The following is a 24922-nucleotide window of genomic DNA, read 5'->3' as shown; positions in this document are numbered from 1 at the left end:
GCCAAGTAAGCTCTTCTCCCTTCCCTTCCTGGGCTCCACCACTGCCCCCAGAGGCTGTCTCACTAGGTAGGGAATGTTTTCATGTTGGGGGGTGCACCCCCTCCAGCCCCTGTGAGCAGGAACTGTCTCTGACTCTAATGTGCACTCTGTTCCACCATAGGCTGGGCATTCAGTAGGCGCTCAATATGCGAGAAGGGGGCAGGTGGCTGGTGGAGGGGGTGACTGTTTGAGAGCAAGGGAGGGTGGGTGGTGGTGGAGGATGAGATGCTGGGGGCCCCTCCCCCAGTGTGTCGTGGGCCTCTCCCCACGCAGAGGGCTTGGTGCCGAAAGACCCTATGGGGCTTCCACCGGGGGCTCGAGGCCCTCTCGGTCAAGCTGTGGTCCTGACAAGGTGGTGGCTGCCCTTTCCACATTCTGCTGCCAAGGATGGATCCCAAGCGTGTCCCCTGAGCCCAACCTAGCTCTGGTCATCCCGGCCGGCAGGCCACATGCAGAAAACCACAGAGTAGAAAAACCTTGTTTTATTCAGCCCAGGCCTGGGCAATCTTACTCTGTGGTATGGCCAAAATATAAAAAATAAAAACCAACAACCAACAAAATAACGTGGTAGGGGAGAGTTAAGTACACAGTGGGGCCTGGCATCCGGAGTCCCTGTGGTTTCGGCCCCCGTTCGCTCCCTGAGGCGGGCAGGGAAGGATGCTCCCGCGCGTCCAGCTGCCCCTGCCTGTGAGTGGGGGCTGGGCCCCTCCGGCCGGGCTCGTCCTGGTGGGAGGCTGCCTGGGGAGCAGGGCCTGCTTTGGAAGGTGGGGAGGTGGGCCGGCTGTATACACCTCCCCAGGATCAGGATCTAAGGAAAGAAAGAGAGCAGGTCAGTGGCAGGCTGAGGGGCAGGGAGACCTCATTCGACTGTCAGCCAGGCCCCCACCACCTCCCCAGCTGAGCGCTTCCCCTCCACTCCCCTCAGTCATCGGGGCTCAGGGAAAGGGGCCTTGCACCCCCAGCTCTAAGAAGAGGGGTTTCATGGGCTCCCACCCAGGGCATGGTCATGGCAGCACACTGCCCCATGCCCTGAGCTCCAGACTGTTTTCTAGGCCATTAGCTACTGTCTGGAAATACTTTCTTACTTCTTCTAACTCAGTACTTTTGGGGGGGAGAAAAAAAGGCCTCCTTTTTCCTCTTCAGAAACATGATTGAAACCCACAGGCGTCAGTCCCGTGGCCTTTCTGGGAAGGCTCCGTCCAGCTTCCTGTGCGCTGGCCCAGCCGCCTGCCTGCGGTCAGGGTTGCGGAGACGCGCTAATGAGACCTGAGCCTCTCCAAGCACTTATGTAAAGGGCTCGGAAGGAAGGGCCTCGGCATTCCCGGTGCCCGCAGGGCCCCGGGGGAGCTGGAGAGGGTGTGGGCAGCTGCTCTGTCCACCCTGCTGAGGGGCCCAGCTCAGGGTGCCTCCCGAAAACAGGGGGCTGTTTGGATGCTCCCTCCCCAGCAGCAGGAGCGACAAGAGGGCGTGTGGGCTCCCTGCCTCCCTTGCTCCCCCCTCAGCCCTCTTTCCTCTTGTATGGCTCCTGCCTCTCTCCCGCCCGCCCCTGCTACTCCTTCCCTCAACTGCTTCCCAGAAAACCTCTACTGTTTAGGTGACCCCTGGAATTTTAATGGCTGAAAGAGACAAGCCCTGAGGAGCAAGAAGGTGCTGGAAATCCAGGCCTGCCAAAGGGCTAGGGATGGAGCAGGAGTCAGTCGTTCCCAGGTCACTCTGTGACCTGGATAATTCTGATCTAATCCCACTAATGAGGAACAGAATCTCTGAATTGAACCAGAGGCTACTTTTCTCACAGTGCGGTGGGGGGCTGTGAACAGTTAGCTTAGTGGTAGCAGCCAAGGGTGAAGCGGCTATCTGTAAACACACACGGAGCACCACATACCAAGCCCTGACCCTGGTCACATGCTGAGCCTTAATCCTGGTCACACACTGAGCCCCAATCCTGGTCACACGCTAAGCCCTGACGCTGGTGACAGGCTAAGCCTCTCATATCTGTGAACCATTTAATAAGCAGGCATGTTTGGGGAAAAGTGCTTCTCTGGGCCTCAGAATCCCTGCCAGCTGTACCCTAGGTGATGGACTACAGCTCTAGAAGACTACTCTTTTTTTCTTTAGTTTTTAAATGGAAGGGAATTGCTTTGACCTGATCAAGCATTTAAAATTCACACAGAAGGCAACTGCATTTCTTATTGAGTTTGTAAGCAGGCAGTCCCTCTGCAAAGTACTTCACGTGAGGAATCAGGAGAGAGGCTGAGGACAGCCAGCCCGGGCAGCTGAGGAGTCATGTGCCAAAGGCCCGGGTGCAGAGTTCATCAGCTCCCTCCACCAGGGGGCCCAGGGGCTGATGACCGATTGGAAGTGACTCTAGCCAGAATCCCTTCTAATCTGGGACTGCTTCATTCAATCCACCTTACAGGGACCCTAAGGCTCACACAGCTGCCATTCACTGAGCACCAGTGTAAGGGTTCTGGAATACGCAGAGACATCTGTCAGGCCTTTCAATCCGCCTCACAAGCCTGCGTGGGAAGTGCTGAAGAGAAAAGATCAGAGAGGTGAGGTGAGCTGCCTGAGGTCAGAGTGAGGGAGTCACAGAGCAAGGCCTGCAGAGCCCTGCACCTCCTCGACGCCCCCTGCTAGTCTCCAGTTGAGAGATGGGGGGCCACGCCCCAGATCAGCGCCTGCAGCCTGAGCGCCACCCCCATCCTGAGCACTGGGCTTGGGGTGGGCACAGATGAGCCTCCTCCTGCCCAGCTTGTGGGCTGGTCCAGCTGCAGCCGTGTGTGGCCATCAAGGTGACCCACAGGGCAGGTATCCTCCGTGTTTCAGGTGGCCCTGCCTGCTCCTCGAGTGGGGTGGGCGAACACTTACTGGACAATTTTGCAGTTTGTTGTAGAAACGTAGCGACCTGTATAATGGATGTTGCATCTCACGACATTGTTGGTGAAGTCAGACTCCAAAACGATGTACTTTGGGTTCACATGCACCTGAAGAAGGGAGGGAACAGATGGAAAGGGGTCTGATCAGGGGGCTGTGCTTCACCTGGTCGCCAAGGAAGGTGGAGAAGCAGACAGGCAGACACAGAGGAGACAGAAGAGAGGGAGACAGGGAAACGGAGACAGACCACGCCAGACCAAGAGACGCACCGATGCAGAGACGGGAGAAGAGGCTGAGACACAGACAGAGAAGGGAGAGACAGCTCACAGTCAAAGAAAGCACCATCAGATCACCCTTCTTGGAAGACAGGAGGCTTCCTCAGTCAGAGCTCAGGACAGGGGGCCCGGCACAGGGCGTCCAGAGCCACCGCCCAGGGAACCCAGCAGCGAGTGAGGGGCTGGGCAGGGATCCCAGGCCTGGTCTCCCTGACTACGAAGCCCGCACCCTTTCACCACGTGTGCCCATCTAGATGATCCACTGATGGCCTATCTGATGCCAGGTGGCATCTCCTGGCCTGGAGCCCAAGGCACCTGACACTCAACTGAGATGATGAGCCAAGCATAACCTGGCTGAAGAGGAGCTGCTGGGACACGAGGAAGTCTTTAAAATGTGGACTGACAGGGGAGGGCTTCATTGAGTTAGGCCACACCCAGCCTTATCTGCAGAGCATTTAAGAAGAGATGCAGTGATGTTGTCTTTAAGTTACATTTCTTAGAGGCAGGAACTGGGCATTACATGTCACGAATCGTTGGAACCTAGAACTCAGAAGAGCTTTTGTGTGAGTCTGTTGAGTGGATGAATGAGGGAAGAAAAAAGATACCCTGAACAATGCTGGCCCCTGGGTGAGGCTGAGCAGAGGCCTCACCAAGCCCAGTGAGAGGTGCTCGGGACAGGGCTGCAACCAACAGCTTCTGGGTTGCTGGGTTCTGAAGGCAGCCGCCTAGCAGCCCATCTCTGTGCAGGTTAAAGCTGCTTTCCAGGCCCACCTTCTCTGCTCTTATTTTACTCCAGAGTGGAGAAGAGCCCAAGGAGCCCAGTAGAGTGAGCCCCACCCTGGCTTTGCACCTGCAAGAAAGAGGCTAAGATTTGGCTTCCCCAGGTGAGGCTGTGATGACCTGGCCCCTGCCCAGCCTGCATGGAGGCACCATGCTGGGTTCTGTGTCCCTGACGTGCTTTTCTACTTGTGCCCCCAACCAAGGGGCATTGGGATGATCGGACGTGGAGGAGGGGTTCAGGCCAGAGGGGATAAAGCCCTTGGCTTTGCAGGGGGTCCTGTCTGTGTCTCAGGGAAAGGCAGTGTCCTCTCCCAGAAGGCTCTCCAAGTCCTCTGTCACTTAGGGAGGAGAGTCACCCCCTCCTCCGGCATTACCACACCTGGGCTGAAGTTTCCTGGGCGTTTTTTATGGGAAGAGGCTGTGTCTGCCTGAGACTAAGACCTTCAGATGCGAAGTGCAGACCTCAGGGGACATCATTGGTTGCAGAGCAACAGGAGTGTGAAGGAGGAGCCTTAGTCTGGAGATACTGGCCTCCCCTTTCCCCTACACCCTGGGTTCCAGCTTCAAATACTGCTTCCCACACAGACTTAACTCTTTCATTCTGTTCACTTGACCCAGAATCCACCCAGCCTCCTAGACCCAACTCAGGTCCCCTCCTGCAGGAAGTCTACCGTGATTGCCCCATTTAGAGTGCTCGTGACTGCTTGTGAGATCTAACACCCAGAGGGTGTACACCAGAATGTGCAGCTTATGTCAGGGGTGAAGACATCAGGCTGGAGGAGTGCCTCCAGGGGGCCCTACCTTGAGGATGTAGTTCCCGGGCTGTACGTCGGTGATGTCAATCCACTGGCAATCGATGTCTGCGTTGTATGTGTCATAGCAGCCTGGGCTCAGGCCCTAGGAGAGGGGACAGGAGCAGAGGTTGGGGTGCTGTGCACTCCTCAGAGAGCCACCCCATGCCCACTTCAGCAGCCTGGGGCCTCCTTCCTCTGTGCTTTGTCCTGACCCTGCCCTCCCTGCCCTGAGTAGCTGCTCAGCATGGCTCTGCCTTGTACTAGGCTCACTGGGCAGATGGACCGGAGCAATGAGAGATGTAATAGCCAGAAGGAGGGGTGAAATGAAGGTGGGGGGATGCCTGGGAGAGATGCATGGATGAATGGACAGAGAGAGATAGGCAGGATAGATGGACACTCTCTGGATAGAAAGATGGATTTGGGGGCCCAGCTAGGCAAATGGAACATTAAGCCATCCGGACTCCTTGGAATGTTCCTTTTCCTTCCATGAGTGGACACCCCTGGAAATGGAGGTGCAGGGTAGGCCCCGAGGAGCCCTGTGGTGGCCTCAGGACTGGCGAGAAGACCCGCACTCTGGAGGAGCCGAGTGGCCAGGAGCCTCGGCACCAGCCTGTCTTCAGGGTGACCCAGCCTCCCGTCTCCAGGCAGCTCTGCCCCGCCCCCGGAGCCCGGCCCCGCCTCTGCAGCCCGACCTGACCTGACCTGGGTGTGCGAGGTGCAGGCGTAGCGCTTGAGGTTGCCGAAGTCGCAGGTGCTGTCCTCCAGGCAGAAGCTGGCCTTGTGGCCCTCGGCCACCTTCTTGCCCGTGGCTGCGTCCAGCAGGTCGTAGTGGCTGAACTCATCCATGCTGTGGTAGTGCCTGGGGTGGGAGAGGAGCGGGAGAGGAGGGCCTAGTCGGCCCTGCCCAGCCCGCTCCCCTCCCGAGACGGCCCGGGTGACCCTGCCTCCTGACCAGCCTGGGCCCCTGTGTCCCACAGGCAGCATCTCTGGTGTCCCCACCGAGCCAGGCACCCCAGGAGGGCACCTCCTCAGGACCCCTCACTCCTCCCTGGGTTCCTCCCTTGGGCGATGCCCTGCATTCTAGACACTTCCATTTCCTATCCAGGCCGATCCTTCTATGTCCCATCTTCCAGCCCAGCTTTTGCTAAGGCTCCGCTGAAAAGTCCTTGTCCCAGTGATGGATTCTTGGCAGAAAACACCTCATGGGCCCCCCATCCCCCCCAGCACCGCCCCTGCCAGAGTGCTCGTGGGGCGCAGGGTCCGGGCCCAGAAGCGGGGCGGCTGCTCACTGGTGGCAGCTGTGCCACTCCCAGGTATGCCGTGGCCGGTTCGGGAGGAAGTCCGCTGTGCCCTGGTTCTTCACACGCTGGGGGAAACGCAGCAGCACGCGCACGTCGTAGTCGGTGGCCTCAGGGGCGTAGGCTGTGCTGTGGGGACAGGTGGGAGACGGGGCTTAGGTACCAGCCAGAGACACCCCGCGCGGGCCGTCTTGTCCCTGAAGGTTCTCACAGCTGACCCCTGCGTTGCAGCCAAGGCTCAGGCCTCCGCTCCTCTCTGCTGGCCACCCCCTCCCCTCTGCCATGTGGCTGGAAGCTGCTGGTGGGGACGCTCTAAAGCAGGGCCTGATAATGACCCTCTGAGGATCTCTGATGCCTGCTTATGACTCTCAGTTGGGGACAGTCCCTGAGCGTGGTGGCTCAGATGGTAAAGAATCTGCCTGTAATGCCGGAGACCTGGGTTTGATCCCTGGGTTGGGAAGATGCCCTGGAGAAGGGAATGGCTACCCACTCCAGTATTCTTGCCTGGAGAATCCCATGGACAGAGGAGCCTGGTGGGCTACAGTCTATGGGGCGCAAAGAGTAAGACACAACTGAGCGTGGGGGCACATCAAAATCTTTAGAGGGCTTTTTTAAAAACAGCCTTGTCCAAAAGATTCTGACTTCTCCCTTCCCCCTACACCCTGGGTTCTAGCTTCAAATACTGTTTCCCAAACAGACTTAACTCGTTCACTGTACTTTTGCCTGTTCTGTTCACTTGACCCAGAACCCAACCAGCCTCTTAGCCCCAACTCAGGTCCCCTCCTCCAAGAAGTCTGCTGGGATTGCCCCACTTACGGGGATCTTAACTGCCTGGGAGATCTAACAGCACTGCCTCCAACACACCCTGATACCACACACACCCCGATCTGGGCCTGTGTGAGTAGGCCACCTCTCCCTGATTGTGTGGCTTCAGGGCCAGCTACTTGACCTGTTTGAGGGAGCACTGGTTGCAAACTGCCTGCTCACAATTCACTTGCTGTCCCCCGGTTGCCAACTGAGATGGGCCTTGTGAGGAGGGAAGGGAAAAGAGAGAAAGCTGGGGGGGCGGCAGTGAGGGGACATGTCCACACCCCCCGTAGGTAGGAAAAAGGGCTGACTGCAGGCGTCCCCCCTTCAGCTGACTGCGGACAGCTGTCTTGGCCAGCCTCAGAGGCACTTCCCTAGCAATCATTAAGGGTTGGGCCCTGAGGCCAGAGGCAGGAGATGGCCAGTCATGGGGATTAGCTCTCTGTGAGAAGATGTCTGGACACCAGGCGCTGCAGGCTTCTGTCTGCCAGGACGTAAGTCCCTTGGCCTTGTCTGAGGGAGGCTTGGAATTTGTCTCTGTCTGCGCTGGAACAGAACATCCTCCTTCCCTCTGTTCAGCTAAATCCTGCCCTTCTGTTGGGCTCGGCACACCGTGGGAACCCATTAGGGTCTGGGTTCTAGGCCCAGCTTGGCCACAAGCCCGCAGTGAGGCTTGGCGCAAGTCCCTTCCCTCGTCTGAGGCCCGCCTGCCGTCTGTGGGCTGGCACTGGTCTGCGGCCGCGATTTCGGCCATCTCTGCAGGCCCTGCCGCTCCAGGGCGCTGGTCCTGCTGCATTTTCTAGGTCTGTATCCCACACCCAGCCTCCGCGGATGCCTCAGCCCCTGCCAACCGCCCCCTCCTCTGGCCTCGCGCAGCTCCAGCCTGCCAACCACCCCTTCCAGCTCTTCTCCACTCCCTGTCGCTTGGATCTGGGTGAGCGGCTACCAAGGTTCTCCAGCTAGATCAAAAGAGCCCTTGGACGGAGCCCTGGTCGCCTCCTCCCCAGCCCCCCTGGGGGCCCAGGTGTGAGCACACGGGATGTTCCATGAAGATGGAGTAATAGTTTGGTTTTGACTCAAGACTCTTCAAAACTCAGCCTCAACGGACAGCCATGGAGACTGAACTCCTGTTCTCTGAAGCCACTGTAGTAAGAGCAGTACTATGATGCTCTGTTCCCAGGTACAAAACCTGAGTGGGCAGGCCCGCTGAGGGGGACTCACATGTGGTCCCTGGACCTCTGCCAGCTCTCACACTGTCTGTGGCCAGTCTGTAAGGAGATAAGGAACTTCCACCAACATGTAAATCAGCTACATCACTGATCACACTAGTTCAGCTGATACTTCTTTTTTTGAAGCAAGACTTTCTTGATGAAGGAAGTGGTGAATTGAGTGACATTCACTGCAAGCAAGCACCCTCGTTACAGACAGATAACGGTCTGCGGTCAGCTACTCTGAATGGCAGTGAATGAGAGGCAGAGAATGAAAATTTCTCACATTTTCCATCAGTGAGAAAATGCTGATCAGTGAGATCCCCAAGCGCTTCCCAGATACTCGAAAGTGAAACAAGAGTTCAACTGCTTTAAGAAAGCAAATAATTAAGGTGCTTTCAACATAGAGGGATGTAAACAAAAGAAGTAAGTCAATGTAATCTTTAACTAGTTGTTTTGGCGCGGGGAGATGTCCTCAACGCATACATATTTGACCAGAACATTCGCCGTCAAACTGAGAAGCAAGCTCTGCGAGAGGCAGAATCACCCAGGTGTAATGGAGAGTCTCTGTGCTGGCCTCCTGGGCTCCAGTGCTGATGGCCTTCCCCGCTCTCGGGGGCAACACGCGATGGAGGCCTCACTGCCGCCTGTGCCCTTGGCCCCTTCTGGCCAGCCTCCACCTGTCCTCTGTGGAGATGGCTCCACAATCCTGCCCTCTGTCCTGACGGCAGCTAGAAGACTTTCCTGGAACCTTCTCATGATGCAGTTCAGATCTGAGGGTTTCAGTTCTTCTCACTGCTCCTCAGTTACTGATGTGAAGTGGCGTGCTAAATTGCTCAGTCGTGTCTGACTCTGCAACCCCATGGACTGTAGCCCATCAGGCTCCTCTGTCCAAGGGATTCTCCAGGCAAGAATACTGGAGTGAGTTGCCATTTCCTTCTCCAGGGGATCTTCCCCACCCAGGGATAGAACCCTTATCTCTTAGGTCTCTTGCATTGGCAGGCAGGTTCTTTATCACTAGCCGGCGTGAAGATGAAACATCATTAAGTTCCTTGCAGGGTGATGTATACATAAGAGCTGGATCTCCCCATTCCCTTCCCCACCTGAAACCCTGGGGGCAGACAAGGCTCACCAATGAGAAGGCCAGGGTGGTGCAGCCTGCAGGCAGGTTCTGGGTGACTCCCAGTGACTGTCCACACGTCATCTCCTTACCTGGCCAGGCACTTCTCCTCCGCAGCACAGCGCAGGGAGTACAGGTGGGCTCTCTGGACGTAAGTGGACGCTTGCACGTAGTTGGGGTCTGGGACCAAGTCAGGGAGACCTGGAGTGAGGAGTGGGAAGGAGAGAGAGGAGGGAGCAATAGCTTAGCATTGAGGAGGACCAGGGTTAAATTTACAGCTCAGAGACCTCCCCAACCCCAAATGTCCTTGGTCGTTCTCAGTTCTCTACACTGGCTGTCACCTCCTCTTGGAAGCCTCCCAGTATGTGTGACATGAATCATTCTCTCTAGGCTCGGGTGTGGGGTCAGGGACGTCAGGGAGTAGGGGCTAACCTCTGGAACTCCATGCTGTGGGGATCACTGAGCCTCCTGGGAGACTTGGGGGGGGGATTTGGAGAACAGGAGAAGACAAAAGAGTGCTCTCGGCAGGGGGCATAGCATGAACAAGGGCCTGTGGGCAGGATCGAGTGAACCAAGCAATTTCCTGACGCAGACACTCCCGTTGGTATCCTTATTTCCCAGGGCACCAGCCCCCAGACACTCTCTGCTCATCTCTCCCCTGCAGCTGGCATTCTTCGTGAACCGCCAAGAGTGAACCCTAGGCTTCCAGCCCTCAGCGGGTACCAGAGGCTCCTGGGCAGAGCCAGGTGAATGGCGGTTGGCGAAAGTGAGGGTGGCCAGGAAGGGAGGGGCTCACAAGAAAACACGTCCCCGGAGCAGGCTGCTGACAGGGCAGGATTCTCGGCTTGGGCGCCCAGCCCGCCTCGCTCAGGATTCCTTTCATCCTGTCATTGGCCCCCAGAGTGGACCACACCTTCCCGTCTGCAGCCTCTGGCCTCCAGTCTGAGGAGGGCCTGGGGCCCAGTGCCCAGGGGAAGTCTGGAGCCTGGTCCAGTCCCTGGATCACTTGTTCCTCCGGTCAGGCTGCAGCCAAGGGTCTGTCCACTCTGCTCCCCACCCCGTACATAACTTCATCCCAGTGAGTTATTAGGACTAAGCAGAAGCTGAACTCAGGTGTCCAGACCCTAGCCACCCGGAATAAAGAAGGAAAGATCTTGATGTTGGGTATGTGGAAGGGGTAGGGTTGGAGGTGGCTGGGGGGCCTCCAGAGCCCTGGGTTCCATCCCAGCTCAGCCACCAGCTTAAAGGGGAATGGGCTTGGGTCTCCATGTCCCCTCCTCTCTCATGCTGCCGGGCTTCTGGCAGATAAATGATAAAATGAAGCTGTAAGCTCTTCTTAGCTTCTTTCAAGCCCTCTGTTTTTTTGGGGGGCAGGCACAGTGAGGGGGCTTGAGTCATACGGACAGGCTTCTAGCCCCTTCTTCTTGCTGCCAAAATCCTCTTGTCAGCTTGCAGGTCCAGAAGACGAGTCAGAAGAGGGGGACGCTGGCTTCTGAGCTTTTCCCAGAGGTTTCTGCCTGCCTGTCACCCCTCACAAATTCATCTCTGGGGCTCCCAGACCTCACCCCTGCCTGCCTGGGGCCCAGGCCTCAGGCGGGAGCAGCCAGTGTGATCTCACCTGCTAGGAATGAAGAGGAAGCACGGAGCACAAGGGTGGGTGAGGATGAGGTGGCTCCTGGCTGATGGGGGCTGTCTTGGCCAGCCTCGGCCCCATTACTCAAGCCCCTAGGAATGCTTGCAGTCATTTCCCCAGGGAGCGTCAGGCCCTGAAAGCAAGGGCCACCTCCGAATCAAGCTGTTTCTCACTCTCTGGTCCATAGAAGCTTGTGGGTGGGGGAGAAGGGGGTGAATGGCCAGGAATGGCTCCCTTCCCATTATCAAAGAGCCTTTCCCTCAGCAACATGTGGTGGTGGGTCAGCTGGGCCTGAAGCTGCATGAGACCCACATTTGGCACGAGGCAGTCTGCCACCCCCACTCCAGGCTCGGTTTCAATAAACACTGTACAGATGACTCTACAAAGCTTTCTGGCCCGACCCTTCCTCTCAGTCCAGAGAAGCTGAAAGAGCCAGCTAAGAGGCTGCGGGTACTCGGGGCGGGTGCACTCCCGGCCTCTGACTGCGCCTTGACTCTGATCACATACTGGATTCTGATCCTGGCCACACACTGAAGCTTGCTCCTGGTCCTAGGCTGAGCCAAAGATGACCCTTTTCCTCTTACTGTTGAGGAACCTCAGGTTCAGGCAGGTGCCTCCTGCTCCAGGAAGGCTTCTCTGATTGGCAGTGACATTCCAAGCTGCTCACCCTTCTGCCTCACTACTAGATTTCATCATAGTCACCTGTGTCTGCTCCCCTCCAGTCTGTACTCCCTGAGGGCAGGGCTCACGCCCCACTCGCCCCCTCAGCATGCTTCAGGGCTGACTGTTACGCTCTCAGTCTCTGTCAGGCAAGCTTCTTTACTGATCTGTGGCTTCACACTTTACTGTTCCACTCATCCACAAGCGTGCTCCTCAGCCTGTCTTCCTTAGGAAACCACGGCACACAGTGGTGCTGGAGGGAAGCAGGCTCAGAGACGGCAATGAATTTGCCCACAGTCACACAGCAAGTCAAGGAAGCCCCAGGAAGAGCTTCCAGGTCCCAACCTCTCCTTCTAGGACCTTACGTGTTATTTCTTCTTGTATAAAGACGATTTTTTTAAAGTTACAATTTACACAGTCAAATGCACAGATTTTAGGCATACAGTTTGATAAGCTTTGACAAATGGACACAGGGTGTTAGAGCCACCACAGTCCTGCTGTGGTCTGTTCCCATCATTCCTCAAAGCTCCTCCCCGGCCCTTCTCGGTAAATCCTCCCTCCCTCCTCCCCAGGTAACCACTGATCTGCTTTTTAAGCACTTTAGATTGGTTACGCCTTTTCTAGAACTTAAATGGAATCACCCTGATCATTATTTTATGTTCTTTGTTCTGCATCTCTGACCAGCGCGGGGGTCCTGTGACTCCCCACCTTCACTGCCATGGGGTAAGCTACTGGAAATGACAGAGTCTAGGCTGGGTCCCCTCAACCCCCCTTAAAATCCCCCACTGAGGTCTCTGGGAACAGCAGGCCCCCTCCCTCAGCTGGTATGTTTTCCCAGGGAGAACAATGCCTCCTTCTCTGCTGCTCTCCCAGGAGGCATTCCATCAGCAGCCAGGCCTGCAGGCTTGGGCTTCAGCCTCTCCACAGGGGCCTGGGTGTGTGGGTGGGCTGTGTGGTGTTGGAAGGGGGCTGAGGGAAAGCTTGAGTGGGCACTTGTGGATGTAGGGGTAGGGGTGCCGGTTTGTTACCTCTGGCTTGTGGAGGTACATCCAGGCCCTCCAGACAGAGTGGCCAATGTTGGTTAAAGTTCAGTTCCAACAAGACCTGTGCTCACCTCTCTTCCCTACCATCCCAAGAAATGTGCATTTTAAAAGGAAGATCCTGGTCATCAGGTCATCAGAAGGCAGGGAGAACCATCAGTCATGGGATGTAATTTGGTGGGGGGGCCGGGGCTGGGATGTCTTATGCAGAATGTATGTAGTCAGCCAGCTTGTGGACCTCACACTGGAGACATTATAAAGTAGTGTAGTGGGAAGTTTTTCTGGAGACACTTGTTTTTATAAACGCAGAGAACTTTTATAAATGCAGAGAAATGAATTATCATTTCAGAGCAACCATTATCACTGGTTTGTGCAAGGCCATTCTCATAATTACGTTTTTTTAACTTTTCATCCTTACCCTGACCCTTAGACATGTCTTTGAACATCTGTGTCTCTGTATAAAATTGGAAGTGGCTATGTATCCGTGAGGTATATGAATGATATTGTCTTATGGGTCTCATTCCATTTCTTGACTTCCGGTCAATATTAACTTTTAAGATATGTCAAGTTCATTGCTTGTCATTGTGAGTACGATTCCACAGTTTATACCCTCCATGCCCGATCTAGCCAGTCTCCTGGGGATGGGGTTACCCCCTCAAAGGCTGGGCGATGGGCGTGCTCAGGCTACCCAGGGAGGCCTGGTCACCTTCAGCGGCCTGCCGTCCTTGCCCAGGAGGTAGGCAGGAGCCTGGCTTCTTACCCTTCTGTCACAGGCCTTTTGTGAGGCCCTGGGTGGGTCTGGCCCCTGTCTATGCCTCACTGCTTCCATTAACACGGACTGAGGGCTGGGAGCCTGGGGCTGACCCCCGGTGAACACTCTTCCCCAGAGACAGTGTGCTGGCCACACGGGGTCAGGCTGCACACTTTGGACTAGGGTTGGGAGGACACTGAGTCAGAGGGCAAGGGCCCTGGGGATGACTGAAGCTAGGCTGCTCGGCTGGGGAGGGGCTGGCTGTGAGTGAACCAGTCCCAAGGCCACTCTGCAGGCAGCCTCTGGTCTGGAGGAAGTCCCTCAGCCTCGGGGGCCCCATTAAACCCTCCAGGGCTGGGAGGACACGGAGTGGGGGCCAAGCGCCAGCACTCAGCATTCCTGCTCTGCCTCTGGGGCTTCCTCTCAGTGGGACCCAGGGCCCCTGCACACTGCCTCTTGGGGGTCTGATGTCCTCTCGCCTCACCTGGGCTGGGCCTGGAGCTGCCGGCTGGCCCCCACACCAGCCTGTGGAAGGCTGAGGACTGTCTTCCTGCTCCCTGGCAGGACACAGCTGGGGCCTTCTGGTGGGAGAGAGTCCAGCAGGCGATATCTGCCATCTCGCCCTGCGCCTCATGTTCCAGGTCCCGGCCCTTCTTTAGGCTCAGTTTCCCCATGTGGATGACGGGGAGATTAGAGTAACCGTCCCGTGAGAGCAGGTTTGATGGCTCCATAAACACTTGGAGATTAAAATATTTTTCAGGAGCTATTCAGGCCATTCCCCAGCTTTGGGCAAGAGCCCAGGACCTCTCACAACCTCTGCAGACGATACTCTAGCTGCCAGGAAATTCTCCCACCGTCTGACCTAAATCCTTCCTGCTTTAGAAGGAATCTGTTCCCTCCTGCTCAGCGGTTCCTGGCGGCCGCCCAGAGCGGAGGGTCTGAGGTTACATTCCCTCCGCGTGCCTACACCTCACCTGTTTTCCTCTTGGCTTCCTCTTTCCTGTGAGTTCCATAAACCTCGTCTCCTTTGAAATCCTTCTCCCCAGCCTCCTGCTCACACGAAGCAGCTGAAGGCAAATGGAATGCCAAAGAGCCCTAATCTCTCGAGCCTCGAGCTGGAGGATAAACAATGTCCGGCAGGAACCGGTCAGTGGGTTGTGAAATATGTAGAGAGAGGGATGTTTTGGCCCGAGTGGCCTGACTCCAGAGCAGCCCCTCGGTGGGGAGAGCAGGAAGCTCAGAGAGCATGGCCTGGAATAAGGATGGGCCGGGAGGGCCTCGGGGGCGGGAGCTGGCAGCTCTGGGTCCTAGGAAATGATCATCTAATAATCAGGACATTAAACTGTCGGTGCCACACCTGGGTGACCAGAAGGCAGGCAAGGTTCTGCAGGATCCACTGTGGCCCACCGTGAAGGGCAATACAGTCCAGGCAAAGGAGCTAGGATGGTCACTGAGCCTAGCCCAGAACCTTTGGTGGCTCCCCATCACCTACAGACTGCTGCCCCCACCAGACGGGGAGAGGCAGTCCAAGGGCAGCGATGGCCTCGCTACTCTGGGTGACAGCTGCAGACTCAGAGGAGGGTAAGTGTTTGTTCAATTGAGCAAACCACCCAGAAATAGCCGGGGCAGAGCTGGAGGAGGCCGCCAGGGAGGTGAGCTACCTCTGCCTCCTGCTGCCTCCTCACACCCCTCCATCACTCACACTCTTCCCAGTGTGAGCATGCCCACCCACCCACCCACGGTTCCCCTCTTGCAGGCCCTGCCTAGTGCCCTGCCCCCGCCTCTAGAAGGCTCTGCAGATCCCGTGGTCTCCTAGGTTCCCTTGCTGCCCCTCAGACCCTTCTCAGTGACCTGAACTTTTTATCTTTCTTACAAAACTGCCCATCTCAGCTTATGGTGACTTCACCCTTTCAGCTGCACAGGACATAGCCCTTTTCTATCATGCCCGACCCCTCTCTTTCTCTTACACCCCACATCCAATTCATCAGGAAAAGCTCATCGGCTCTATCTCCAAAATATATGCTGAAACTGACTGCCCCCCACCTCGTTGTTATCCCCCTGGCTCGGCTGCTGATACCTCAGCTTCGATCTCTGTACCAGCCTCCTCTCAAACTCCCGCTGTCTGCCTCCACACAGTCCACTCCCAGCATAGCAGAAAGAGACCCGGCTTAAATGTCACTGTAGTGGCTCCCCCCGGAGAAGGCAATGGCACCCCGCTCCAGTACTCTTGCCTGGAAAATCCCATGGACGGAGAAGCCTGGTAGGGTCCATGGGGTCGCTAAGAGTCGGGCACAACTAAGCGACTTCACTTTCACTTTTCACTTTCATGCATTGAAGAAGGAAATGGCAACCCACTCCAGTGTTCTTGCCTGGAGAATCCCAGGGACAGAGAAGCCTAGTGGGCTGCAGTCTACGGGGTCGCACAGAGTCGGACACGACTGAAGCGACTTAGCAGCAGCAGCAGCAGTGGCTCCCCCATGAGTGGAGAGTCATGGTCTGGACCCCGTTACCTCTCTTACCTGTCTCCTATAAGGCCCCCACACCCATGCTGTGCTGTTCCCACCACGCTGGAACACACCTGAAAGCTCAGGGAATTCCTGCCTCAGGGCCTTTGCACTGGCTGGCTCTTCTGTCTGGAATGCTCTACTGGCAGATAGCTGCTTGGCTCACTTGACTCTTTGCTCAAAAGTCACCTTCATGAAGCCCACCCTGACGCCTTTGCAAGCTCTCCCAACACTTCAGAGCTCCCTGATTTCTCTCTGCTTTCTCCACAGTACTTACCACCTTCTATTATTTACTTATCATGTTCACCCATGAAGATACAAGATCTACAAGGACAGGGACTTTGTCTCTTTTCTTAAACTCATGAATACCCAGCGCTAGACCAGCACAGAGAAAGGCACTCCATGAATATTTGTGGAATGGCTGCATTTCCTCATGAGATGGTATCTGCTCTCCTCAGCCAGCCTTCTGTGGTCTGGCCTTAACCTGGCCTTCCAGATTTCTTAACCCCAAGGAGCAGGAGGCAGCTCCTAGCACAACTGACCTTTTCTGCCACTGATCTCTGATCCCATAGTGCCCTTGCCCTGGAATTCCTTGCTGTGCAGGCACACGCACACCCCCCTCTTCATCGGGGTACAGTCTTGAGGTCCCAAGGCCTACCTTGTTAGCCCTCCTCTGCCACCGCCCGGTGCCCCTCCCTCTTCCCTCTTCCACCACCTGTCTGCCGCCACCCCGCTGTGGCCCAGGTCTGTGCACGGAGTCTTCTGAGAGCTGGCGAGTTGGCAAGAGAAGGAAGTGGACCTGGACCATGGCATCCTGCCTGCCGGGGCTAAGGCCCCGGCGAGAACAGGGATGGGTTCAGGGTGCCCCTGAGTTCCCTGTACCCCAGCTCGGGGCCTGGCACCTGCATGCCCTCAGCGAGCCTGAGGACAAACACCGGTATCCCACAAAGGGTCTGCTGGCACTACCTACGGGAGCACAGCCTTCGTTATCACGTAGAGGCTAGGACTGACTCCAAAAGCCCTTTCTTTTCAGAAAGGATTAGCTTTGGGGCTGGAAAACCATGGTTCCCATCGGCCCACGACAGGGAGGAAGGGCAGCTTGTCTCCTGAGACTCGGGTGGCTGACGCTCCTCAGGCCTCGACTTCCCCCTCTGGGCACCTTCCTGCTCTGGTGTCCTGATGCCCTTGCTCCATTTTCAGGTGATGCTGAGATGCCCGGTTTCTGGGTGCCCATCAGTAAGGGGGAGAGGGACCCAGGTGCAGCCTGGCCCTGCACTCCAGAACCCAGACAGCAAGGCCCTCTGGCTCCAGCCGCCTGTGGGGAGGAGGCTGTTAGGTTGGGGAAGGGGAGGGATGGGAGCAGCCTCTCCTTCCGGCCTCCCTCCCTCCCGAGCGGGCTGCTGCTCCGCAGGAATGCCGGGCACAGAATTGGAAGCAGGTGTGGGCTGCTGGGGCCGGCCACCGGCTCCTCCCCCGCCCTTCCTCTCCTGCCTTTCCAGCCACTGCCCTGGGGAGTTTTCCATGTGTTCTTGGCTTGGACAGGAGTCGCGTGGACTTGGGCTGGGACTACTGGGGAGAAGTGCCCCTTTGGAGGTGAAATGCCCCTTCGGAGGTGAGAGGGCATTAAGATGGGGGCACCTAGAGTGGGAGAGAGGAGGAGAGGGGGCCAAAGGCCAGAACACCAACCCCCCTGCCCCAGCCAAGTGTGGCAGCGGACTGGCACTTATAGGGCCTGAAGCGCCCTGCTGGGCCACCACCCCAACAAGCTCTGTGGGGCCTGCGAACTCAAGGCAAAAAAATCCAACTTTGTGTGTCTTAATGGGGTTTAGATCTGAGAGAAACAATGAAGGTGGAGACATACCCTTCCTTGAGGGGCAGGAGCAGAAGGGGAGGTTGAGGTTTGGTGAGGGGAGTCAGCCTGGATCTGAGCTTGGCTGCTGATGAATTCTGGGACCCTGGATGAGTTACGAACTTCTCTAGCCTCAGCTGCCTCCTTTGTAAAATGGGGGTGATAATACCTCACAAGCTTGCCGGGAGGACTAAAGGAAGAAACAAAAATAAAATGCTTGGCATAGTGTCTGGGGCATACTGTGGGTGCTCAGTCGCTTCATTCGTGTCTGACTTTTTTGTGACCCCATGGACTGTAGCCCGCCAGGCTCCTCTGTGCATGGGATTCTCCAGGCAAGAATACTGGAGTGGGTTGCCATGCCCTCTTCCAGGGGATCTTCCCGACCCAGGGATCGAACCTGGGTCTCTTGCATTGCAGGAGGATTCTTTATTGTCCTAGGCACCAGGGAAGTCCTTGATACACATTAAGGGTTCAGTAATATCAGTTGCAATTATAATTATTTAAAACAGGAGCTGTCTCTTCCTGCAGGGACAGTCCAGTTTGAGAGCAGGGGGAGAGGATGTGGCCCTCAACTGGCAGATATGAGAGGAGACAGGAAGTCTGCCTGCAAGGAGGCTGTCCCTGACACAACTTGTTTGTTCTGACACCAGTGACCTCTGATTGCCAAACAGGGGAGCAGCGAGAGGACCCAGGCCCCTCTGTCTCCATAGCTGTCTGACCCTTTACTCCAACTTCCTAGGCCTGAGACTCCATTTCTTTCTAAAGGAGCAACTTGGGACAACTTCAGGGAAGGAAGAAGGAGTGCTGAGCTGCGATTCTGCCTCCACCAGTCACCAGTTGAAGCAGTCATGGGCAAGTTGCTTAACCTCCGAGGGCCTCAGTTTCCTCATCTGCAAAATGGGAGTAATAGTAACAACAAAGGTTGTTATGAGGATGGTATGTGTGCTTAGTCGTGTCCTACTCTTTGCAACCCCGTGGACTGTAGCCCGCCAGCCTCCTCTGTCCATGGAATTCTCCAGGCGAGAACACTGGAGTGAGTTGCCATTTCCTACACCAGGGGATCTTCCTGACCCAGGGATCGAACCCACGTCTCTTACGTCTCCTGCATTGGCAGGTGGATTCTTTACTACTAGTGCCACCTGGGAAGCCTGTTAGGAGGATTAAACGACTCTAACTGTAAATTTCCAAGAACAGTGTCAGGAGCTGTCCATGTGCTTGTTAAATATTCTGGAGTCTGGAGTGGAAATGATAGGGCTTCATGCTAACACCACACTGGGAAGGTGTTCTTTGCTTCTAAATCTGTGCACATTCTGTTTCATCTCACTTTGTCACAACCAGTGCTCACTGCCCAGAACACAGTAGGAGTCAAGTATCTGCTAAATGACCAAATGGATATGAGAGGTAAGCCTCCATACATGAAGATTTAGGAAAAAAATAATGCGTGGGGGTTAAGAACCCAGGATGGGGAGTCATACAAACCCAAATTCTGGTTTCACTACTAACAGGTCATATGATAATCAGCAAGTGAACCCACCACCTTATCTATGAAATGGGATGGATTATCAGCATCTGGCTGGTGGGGTTGCTATGGGAATAAAGAGAGGTGATGTATAAATATAAAGTGTCCAACATATGCTAGCAGAATTATTCCCCCTGGACGTGGCTGGGAGAACTGGGGCCTGGCTCACAGGTGGCTTGAGGGCAGGGTCCTCTCAGAGTCATGAAGACATGACAGGCTCAGTGTGAAGTCTTGGCTCTGCCGCATCCAGCTGTGAGACCTTCCCGGGTCTCAATTTTCTCATCTGCACCACTGGCCTGTGATCCCCACCTCTCTAGGAGGCTGTGGGGTGAATGAAATTGCACATCGAGGCCACTAAGCTCAGCAGGTGCTCCTCTGCAAATGGTTGGAGTTGTGATCATCATTCCTGCCGGGGGGCTCTGACTCTGGATGCTTGCTGGGTGGAGGCCTGCTCTGTCTGCCCTTGCATCTCCTTCAAGCCTTGTGGAGGTGGGTGCGTGACCTGAGTCAGGCAGGCAGGTCCTGGTGGGGAGAAGGGCAGGCAGCAGGGAGCCTAGGCTGCTCTCAGGGACTAAGGGGTCCCATCTGGACTGTTGGGCGCAGGAGGCTGGATGGAGAGGAGCGGACCCTAGAAATATCTAGGCCCAGACCGTCCCTGGGGGCTGTGGAGGCCTGAGAGATGGAGAAGGAGGGGACGGGAGGAGGTGCCTCAGGTTCTGGAGCAATAGGCTAAGGCATTTGTGATTTTGTCCTGAAGGCCTTGGGAGCCCCAGAACCTCATTGAGCAGGAGAGTAATGTGGTCAGCAATGCAAGGGTGTATCTACCTCACATGTAGGACGGACTGGAAGAAACCAGGGAGGGGGCAGTCACAGCTCCAACCGGCTGTGTGAGGATAGAGCTGGAGGAACCGTGCCAGGCAGGGCTGGCACAGCCATCAGAGGTGCCCTGGGAGGATGCCCTCCAACTGGCCATCCTCCCAGGGCAGCTGCTCCACCTTATTTTCACAGGGTGGCCAGAACCAGTGAAACAGGCCAGGGGTTTAAGGGGGAGCCCTGGGAGAAGAGGCATGGTTTTCCAGGGCCTGGAGTCATCTTAGTCCGCACAAATATCAGCAGATCAGAGGAGCTGAGGCTGTGGGGAGGCAGGAACAGGGACAAGGAGGCTAGGAGGAGACAGCCTGGCCGTGGGAGAGGGAGGGGCACAGCTCAGGGGTCTCAGCAGGGCCTGGGAAGCAGGCAGCCCATCCCCAGGCCTCTGCCTGGATTTGCTGGGACAGTCAGGCCAGGTATGTGACCTGGGCCCCTGTTTCCTTGCCTTCCGTCCAGCTACATGTTTCAGAGACAATGGTATTGCAGGAACCCTTGGGTCCCCCTCTCCAGGGTGGGAGGGAAGCGGGTACAGGCACCCAAGGAAGAAACCAGGCTCCGGACAGGCGCTTGGAAACCGCCCAAACGTGGAGGCCGTGGGCGGTGCGCACATGTGTTTGGTATTGTGAGGACATGTCCACACCCGTACACGCGCGGGCTGCCAGCGCCCAGCCTCAGACCCCTGGGTGTGCGGCCAGGAGGAATGAGGTCAGCCTCGGAGAATCCGCCCTGGACTCCCACACCAGGCCTGGGGGTCTGATCTCAAGCACAAAGCTTGGCCTTCCCCGAGCCGGGATTTTCCATGGTCCCAGCCTAGCAGGGTGGGAAGGGGAACAAATGATGGGGGAGAAGGTACTGCTCCCTCTCTGGCCTCTCTGTGAGCCCGGATTTTGCCTGTATCCCCCACCCACACACCATCCCCTCCAGGATTAGGGAAGGGGCACCTGGAGGGTGCTGACAACTTGCAGCAATACTTGGGTACCTACTCCTCCTAGAAGTCCTCCCTGGTTCCTAGTCCCTGACTGGGGAGGCCCCTCCTCTGGCTCCCCTACACCACCACCCTCTCCCCACCCGCCCAATGCCTGCCTGATCATAGCCCTGAGATGCCCCCTCCTCTATGCCTCCCTCAGGGCAGGGCCTGGATTCAGCTTGGCATCTCCTTCAGGGCAGAATTGTCTTTAATCTCAAATGAACACTGGGGATCAGGGGCAATGGCCAGAGGCCCTCCTGAGCACCAAGCACCTCCACTCCAGACACAGCCTTGCCCTGGTCAGTCTCCCTCTGAACCTTAAGATCTAACAAGCCACAGAAGGGCCTTAGAAAAAGCCACTGGCTCGGGGCACAGACGATGAGTCCAAGGCCTGGCTCTGCCAGTACTGCTATTTGAGGCCTGGGTTTTCTCCTCCGCCCAGAGGTGGAGCGCTTCTGGCTGAGCCCCACTCCGCGGTCTTGCATTCGAAGAAAATTCACCACAACAGTTTAGCCTATAGATAAAACGTGCTCTCCTCCACGGAGCTCTAGCAGGGGCTGATGCAGGGTGGTACCACACACCACTGCAGGGCTGCTGCGAGTCCTGCTGAGAATCAGATGCAGGTGAGGCCGAGAAATCCTTCATCACATCATAGAAGGGCCCTCCCTCTAGCTCCTGTCTGGAGCACCTGAAGGTTCTCAAAGTGGGATTCAGCATCCCAAGTTGAAGGCTATGCTTTGAATGTGAGGGAGAGCTGAAGCTAAGTCGATTTAGTCGTGTCTGACTCTGCAACGCTATGGACTGTAGCCCACCAGGCTCTGTGTCCATGGGATTCTCCAGGCAAGAATACTGGAGTGGGTTGCCATGCCCTCCTCCAGGGGACCTTCCCGACCCAAGGACTGAACCCGCATCTCTTACGTCTACTGCATTGGCAGGCAGGTTCTTTACCACTAGTACCACCTGGGAAGCCCCTGAATGTGAGGGAGCGAGTACTACCATTAGGGACACATCCCTCCCCTAGCCTTGGGCTCCAGCAGCCCACAGAGAGTCAAGAGTCCCCACCCCTGCAACCCAGCAGCAGCCTCTCACCCAAGGTCAGTATGGCTGGAGACAAGGATGCATCCCCATGTGGACAGAGGCAGAGGAACAAAGGCTGGAGATGCAGTATCTGTGTCCCTGAGCCCCTCAGGGCTTAGCCCTCACCTGGTGGGCCTGGCACAGCCACCCTGGTGTGGAGCAGAGAAGCAGAAGTAAAGAATCAGGAATATTAATTGCAACCTGAAAGAGGCAAGGCTGACGTGGAATGCACACACATTGGAGTTTGAATGGAAAACCTTGACCAGAGCTGACTGCAGACTTGCAGAGACAGAAGCAGGGAAGGGAGTTCTAGGAGGGCAGAGGTTAGGTCAATGGCCGTTCAGCCCTGGCCAGACCACTCATGGGCCCTAGCCAAGGTAGCCTGCCTTAGAACAGCATGTGTGGAGCTGCTCATCTGAAGAAGGAAGGCCGCCTCTTCCAGTGTGCAGACAGCTTTCCCGAGACCAGGTCATATCTTCAACCTCCCCCCCATCCCTGTCCACAACTGCCTCCAGGGACTTTTGCATCCCAGCCTGGGGTGCAAAACTTAAGAGGGCATCTAAGATCTCAGTAACTAAGGGAAGTAATATTTGAGGCAATATTTTACAAAAATAAGCAGTACTGCAAAAAAAAGAAATCTGATGAAGAAAATATCAAAATTTCATATAAAGACAGATTGCTATTGCTAATTTTCAGTTTTTCCCTGGCTTGAATACAGTTTGGCATGGCACCATTACTGATTCTATTTCAAAATTTGATATTTTGTTCATCTTTTTTCGGCATGACTTTTGATCTAAAAATGCACTGAAATATTACTTAAGTAGATTACTAAGTTTTCTGGTGCCCAGGCCAGTGCCTCTGTAGTCCGGGCCTGGCAGGGTCCCGCGAAGGAACCCCGGGAGGTCCAATCTGCTCTCCTGTCAGGCCAGACCCTCTCTTCTAACCTCTTGTTCGTTCACGCCAAGCCCACCTATGCCCAGTGACCGGGAACTTGTCACACCTCCGGAGGTGTTCCCGAGGCCTTTCTAACCCGGATGCTCCGTGTTTCACCCTGTGAGGCTGGCAGAGGGGCACCTCCAAGAGAGGAGGACGTGCCCCAGTGGGAACAAGGGAGAGGCGGGGAGAGGGGCTCCTTTATGTGTCCTCAGATGACCCAAGCGTCTCTTTCCAAAGCCTATCCAGCCCCTCCGTCCCCTACCCCCCAGGTCAGAGCCTTGGCCTGCCTGGCCAAATCCTGGCGCCATGGGGATGTGTGGACGGTGGCGAAGGCCTGGGAAGCACTTGGGCTGCCGATGGGGGCCAGGGTGGGGGTCTTGACTTAGCAGGCGGGGGAGGCATTCTGTAAAGGATGGACGAAGCCCCGGGCGCCTGGACGGACTCACCTCGACCGTTCTGGTTGGGCCGGTACACGCTGCCCACGCTCAGGCGGCCCTGCTGCGCGCCGTTGCGCTCGGAGCCCGGCGGGGGCGCGTCGGAGCTGCGCACCGGCAGGTAGGGAGGCTCCAGCACGCGGAAGGGGGGCTGCGGCTCCACGACCCGCGGCGGGCTGTAGGCCTCGGGCGGCATGTTGCCATAGGGTGGGTACCAGCCGAGGCGGGGGTCGCCCCCGCCGCCGCCGTACGTGCCGCCGCCCCCGCCGCCGTTGGGCTGCGCAGCGTCGGGGCCCGGGTCGGGGTAGGCCGGCTCGAGGCCCGCGGTGCCCTCGTGGTACAGGCTGTGCGAGTAGCGCCGGTCCAGGCCGTCGGCGGGCTGCGGCGCGTACGGCCTCTCCGGGGCGGCCGGATAGAAGCCCTGCGGCGGGTACTCGGGCTGCTCCTCGCCGCCGCCACCTCCGTACTCCTCGTAGCGCGCCCGCGGCTGGAAGGGGTAGACGACCCCCGCCGAGGCCACGGCCGCCGCGCCCAGGCCGCCGCCCGCGCTGCGGTAGTACACGTAGCCCTGGTCGTAGGTCCGCGTCGAGGGGTCGTACGTCTCGTACTGGCTGACGAAGGGCGCCTGCGGGTAGGGGAACTGCGGCTGCGGGAAGGACGGCTGGCGGTAGGTGCTGGCGAAGGCAGAGGCAGAGGCCGAGACCGAGGAGGCGGAGCCCCCGTGCCGTTGCTGGGAGACGGAGGTGCGGGCCCGGGCCATGCCCGTGCTGTCCCCGACGGCCACCTCGCGCCAGTTGTCGGGCACCTGGCCGAAGCCGAAGGGGTGCCGCGCCTGGCCGCGCACTGTGTCCGAGCCGACGCGCCCGGGCAGGGGCAGGGACGGGGCCTGCCGACGCCGGAGGCCCCCCTGGCTGCGCCGCGGAGGGGCCTGGGGCGCGCCCGCCAGCAGCACCCGGGAATTAGCCTCGGAGCCCTGAGGCCCCGGCGGCACGTACTCCGCGCCCGAGTTGAGCAGGCTGTACACCTGCCCGTTGTTCTCCCACTGGATCAGCTGCCGCCAGCGTCCCGGGTCCGAGCCCTGCCCTGGCGGCGCCTGCTGCCCGTGCACCAGGACGCAGACGCAGGCGCCCCACACCAGCTGCCAGCCAGTTAGGGCCAGAGCCATGGTGGCCCCTCTGCTGAGGCCTGGTGGACCGAGAGGCTCTCAGGAGTGGCCCCCCGTGCGTGCTTCTCTTCCCACGGCCTCGAGGACAGGACGGCTCCTTTCCCGCCCCAGCTCTAGCTTTGTCCATCCTGGCCTTGTCCCGAGCGGGACGGCTCCTCCGATGACAGCATTTCGAGGCCAAGGGGGTCAGGGCAGGGCAGGGGCGGTGCCCAGGGCTGCACGAGGCTCTCTGTAGGGCACCGGGCAGGCAGGGCCGCCTGGGGGCCTTACATGGCCAGCCCGGCTGTGGCTGGCCGCGCTGGGCTGGCGCTTTCCCACTCTG

General features: G+C 57.3%; 1 protein-coding gene and 1 long non-coding RNA gene across 3 annotated transcripts; one reads left to right on the top strand and one right to left on the bottom strand.

Moving 5' to 3' along the window:
* Positions 1-506: 506 nt before the first annotated feature.
* Positions 507-24921, bottom strand: LOXL1 (lysyl oxidase like 1). Of its 2 annotated transcripts, XM_086365255.1 has the most exons (7): positions 23448-24921; positions 9288-9396; positions 6052-6189; positions 5465-5621; positions 4770-4865; positions 2908-3023; positions 507-847 (listed from the first exon to the last, which is right to left on the bottom strand). In XM_086365255.1, exons 1-7 carry the CDS (start codon positions 24598-24600, stop codon positions 841-843), a joined length of 1776 nt encoding a protein of 591 aa, XP_086221381.1. In that variant the 5' UTR covers positions 24601-24921; the 3' UTR covers positions 507-840. The 2 variants fall into 2 exon arrangements, with proteins under 2 accessions (XP_086221381.1, XP_086221382.1); XM_086365256.1 differs by lacking the exons at positions 507-847; positions 2908-3023; positions 4770-4865; ... (1 more) ...; positions 6052-6189; positions 9288-9396 and adding an exon at positions 18044-18522.
* Positions 17279-18524, top strand: LOC147349367 (uncharacterized). Its single transcript, XR_015150436.1, has 2 exons — positions 17279-17395; positions 18372-18524. It is a non-coding gene; the product is annotated as an uncharacterized LOC147349367 (long non-coding RNA).
* Position 24922: the final 1 nt, after the last annotated feature.

The sequence above is a fragment of the Bos grunniens genome, chromosome 21 (assembly GCF_055505025.1).
Source record: "Bos grunniens cultivar Pamir isolate PY7600 chromosome 21, Bosgru_T2T1.0, whole genome shotgun sequence".
NCBI lineage: Eukaryota > Metazoa > Chordata > Mammalia > Artiodactyla > Bovidae > Bos > Bos grunniens.
The sequence above is the reverse complement of the archived record's forward strand: the minus strand, read 5'-3'. Positions and strand labels throughout refer to the sequence as shown.

Excerpts from the sequence above, each read along its gene's own strand:
- LOXL1 (XM_086365255.1), bottom strand. The coding sequence starts at position 24,600 with ATGGCTCTGGCCCTAACTGGCTGGCAGCTGGTGTGGGGCGCCTGCGTC. Across the intron at positions 9,397-23,447 it reads GCCCAACCAGAACGGTCGAG|GTCTCCCTGACTTGGTCCCA; the intron begins GTGAGTCCGTCC and ends TCCTCACTCCAG. Across the intron at positions 4,866-5,464 it reads CCTGCACCTCGCACACCCAG|GGCCTGAGCCCAGGCTGCTA; the intron begins GTCAGGTCAGGT and ends CCCCTCTCCTAG.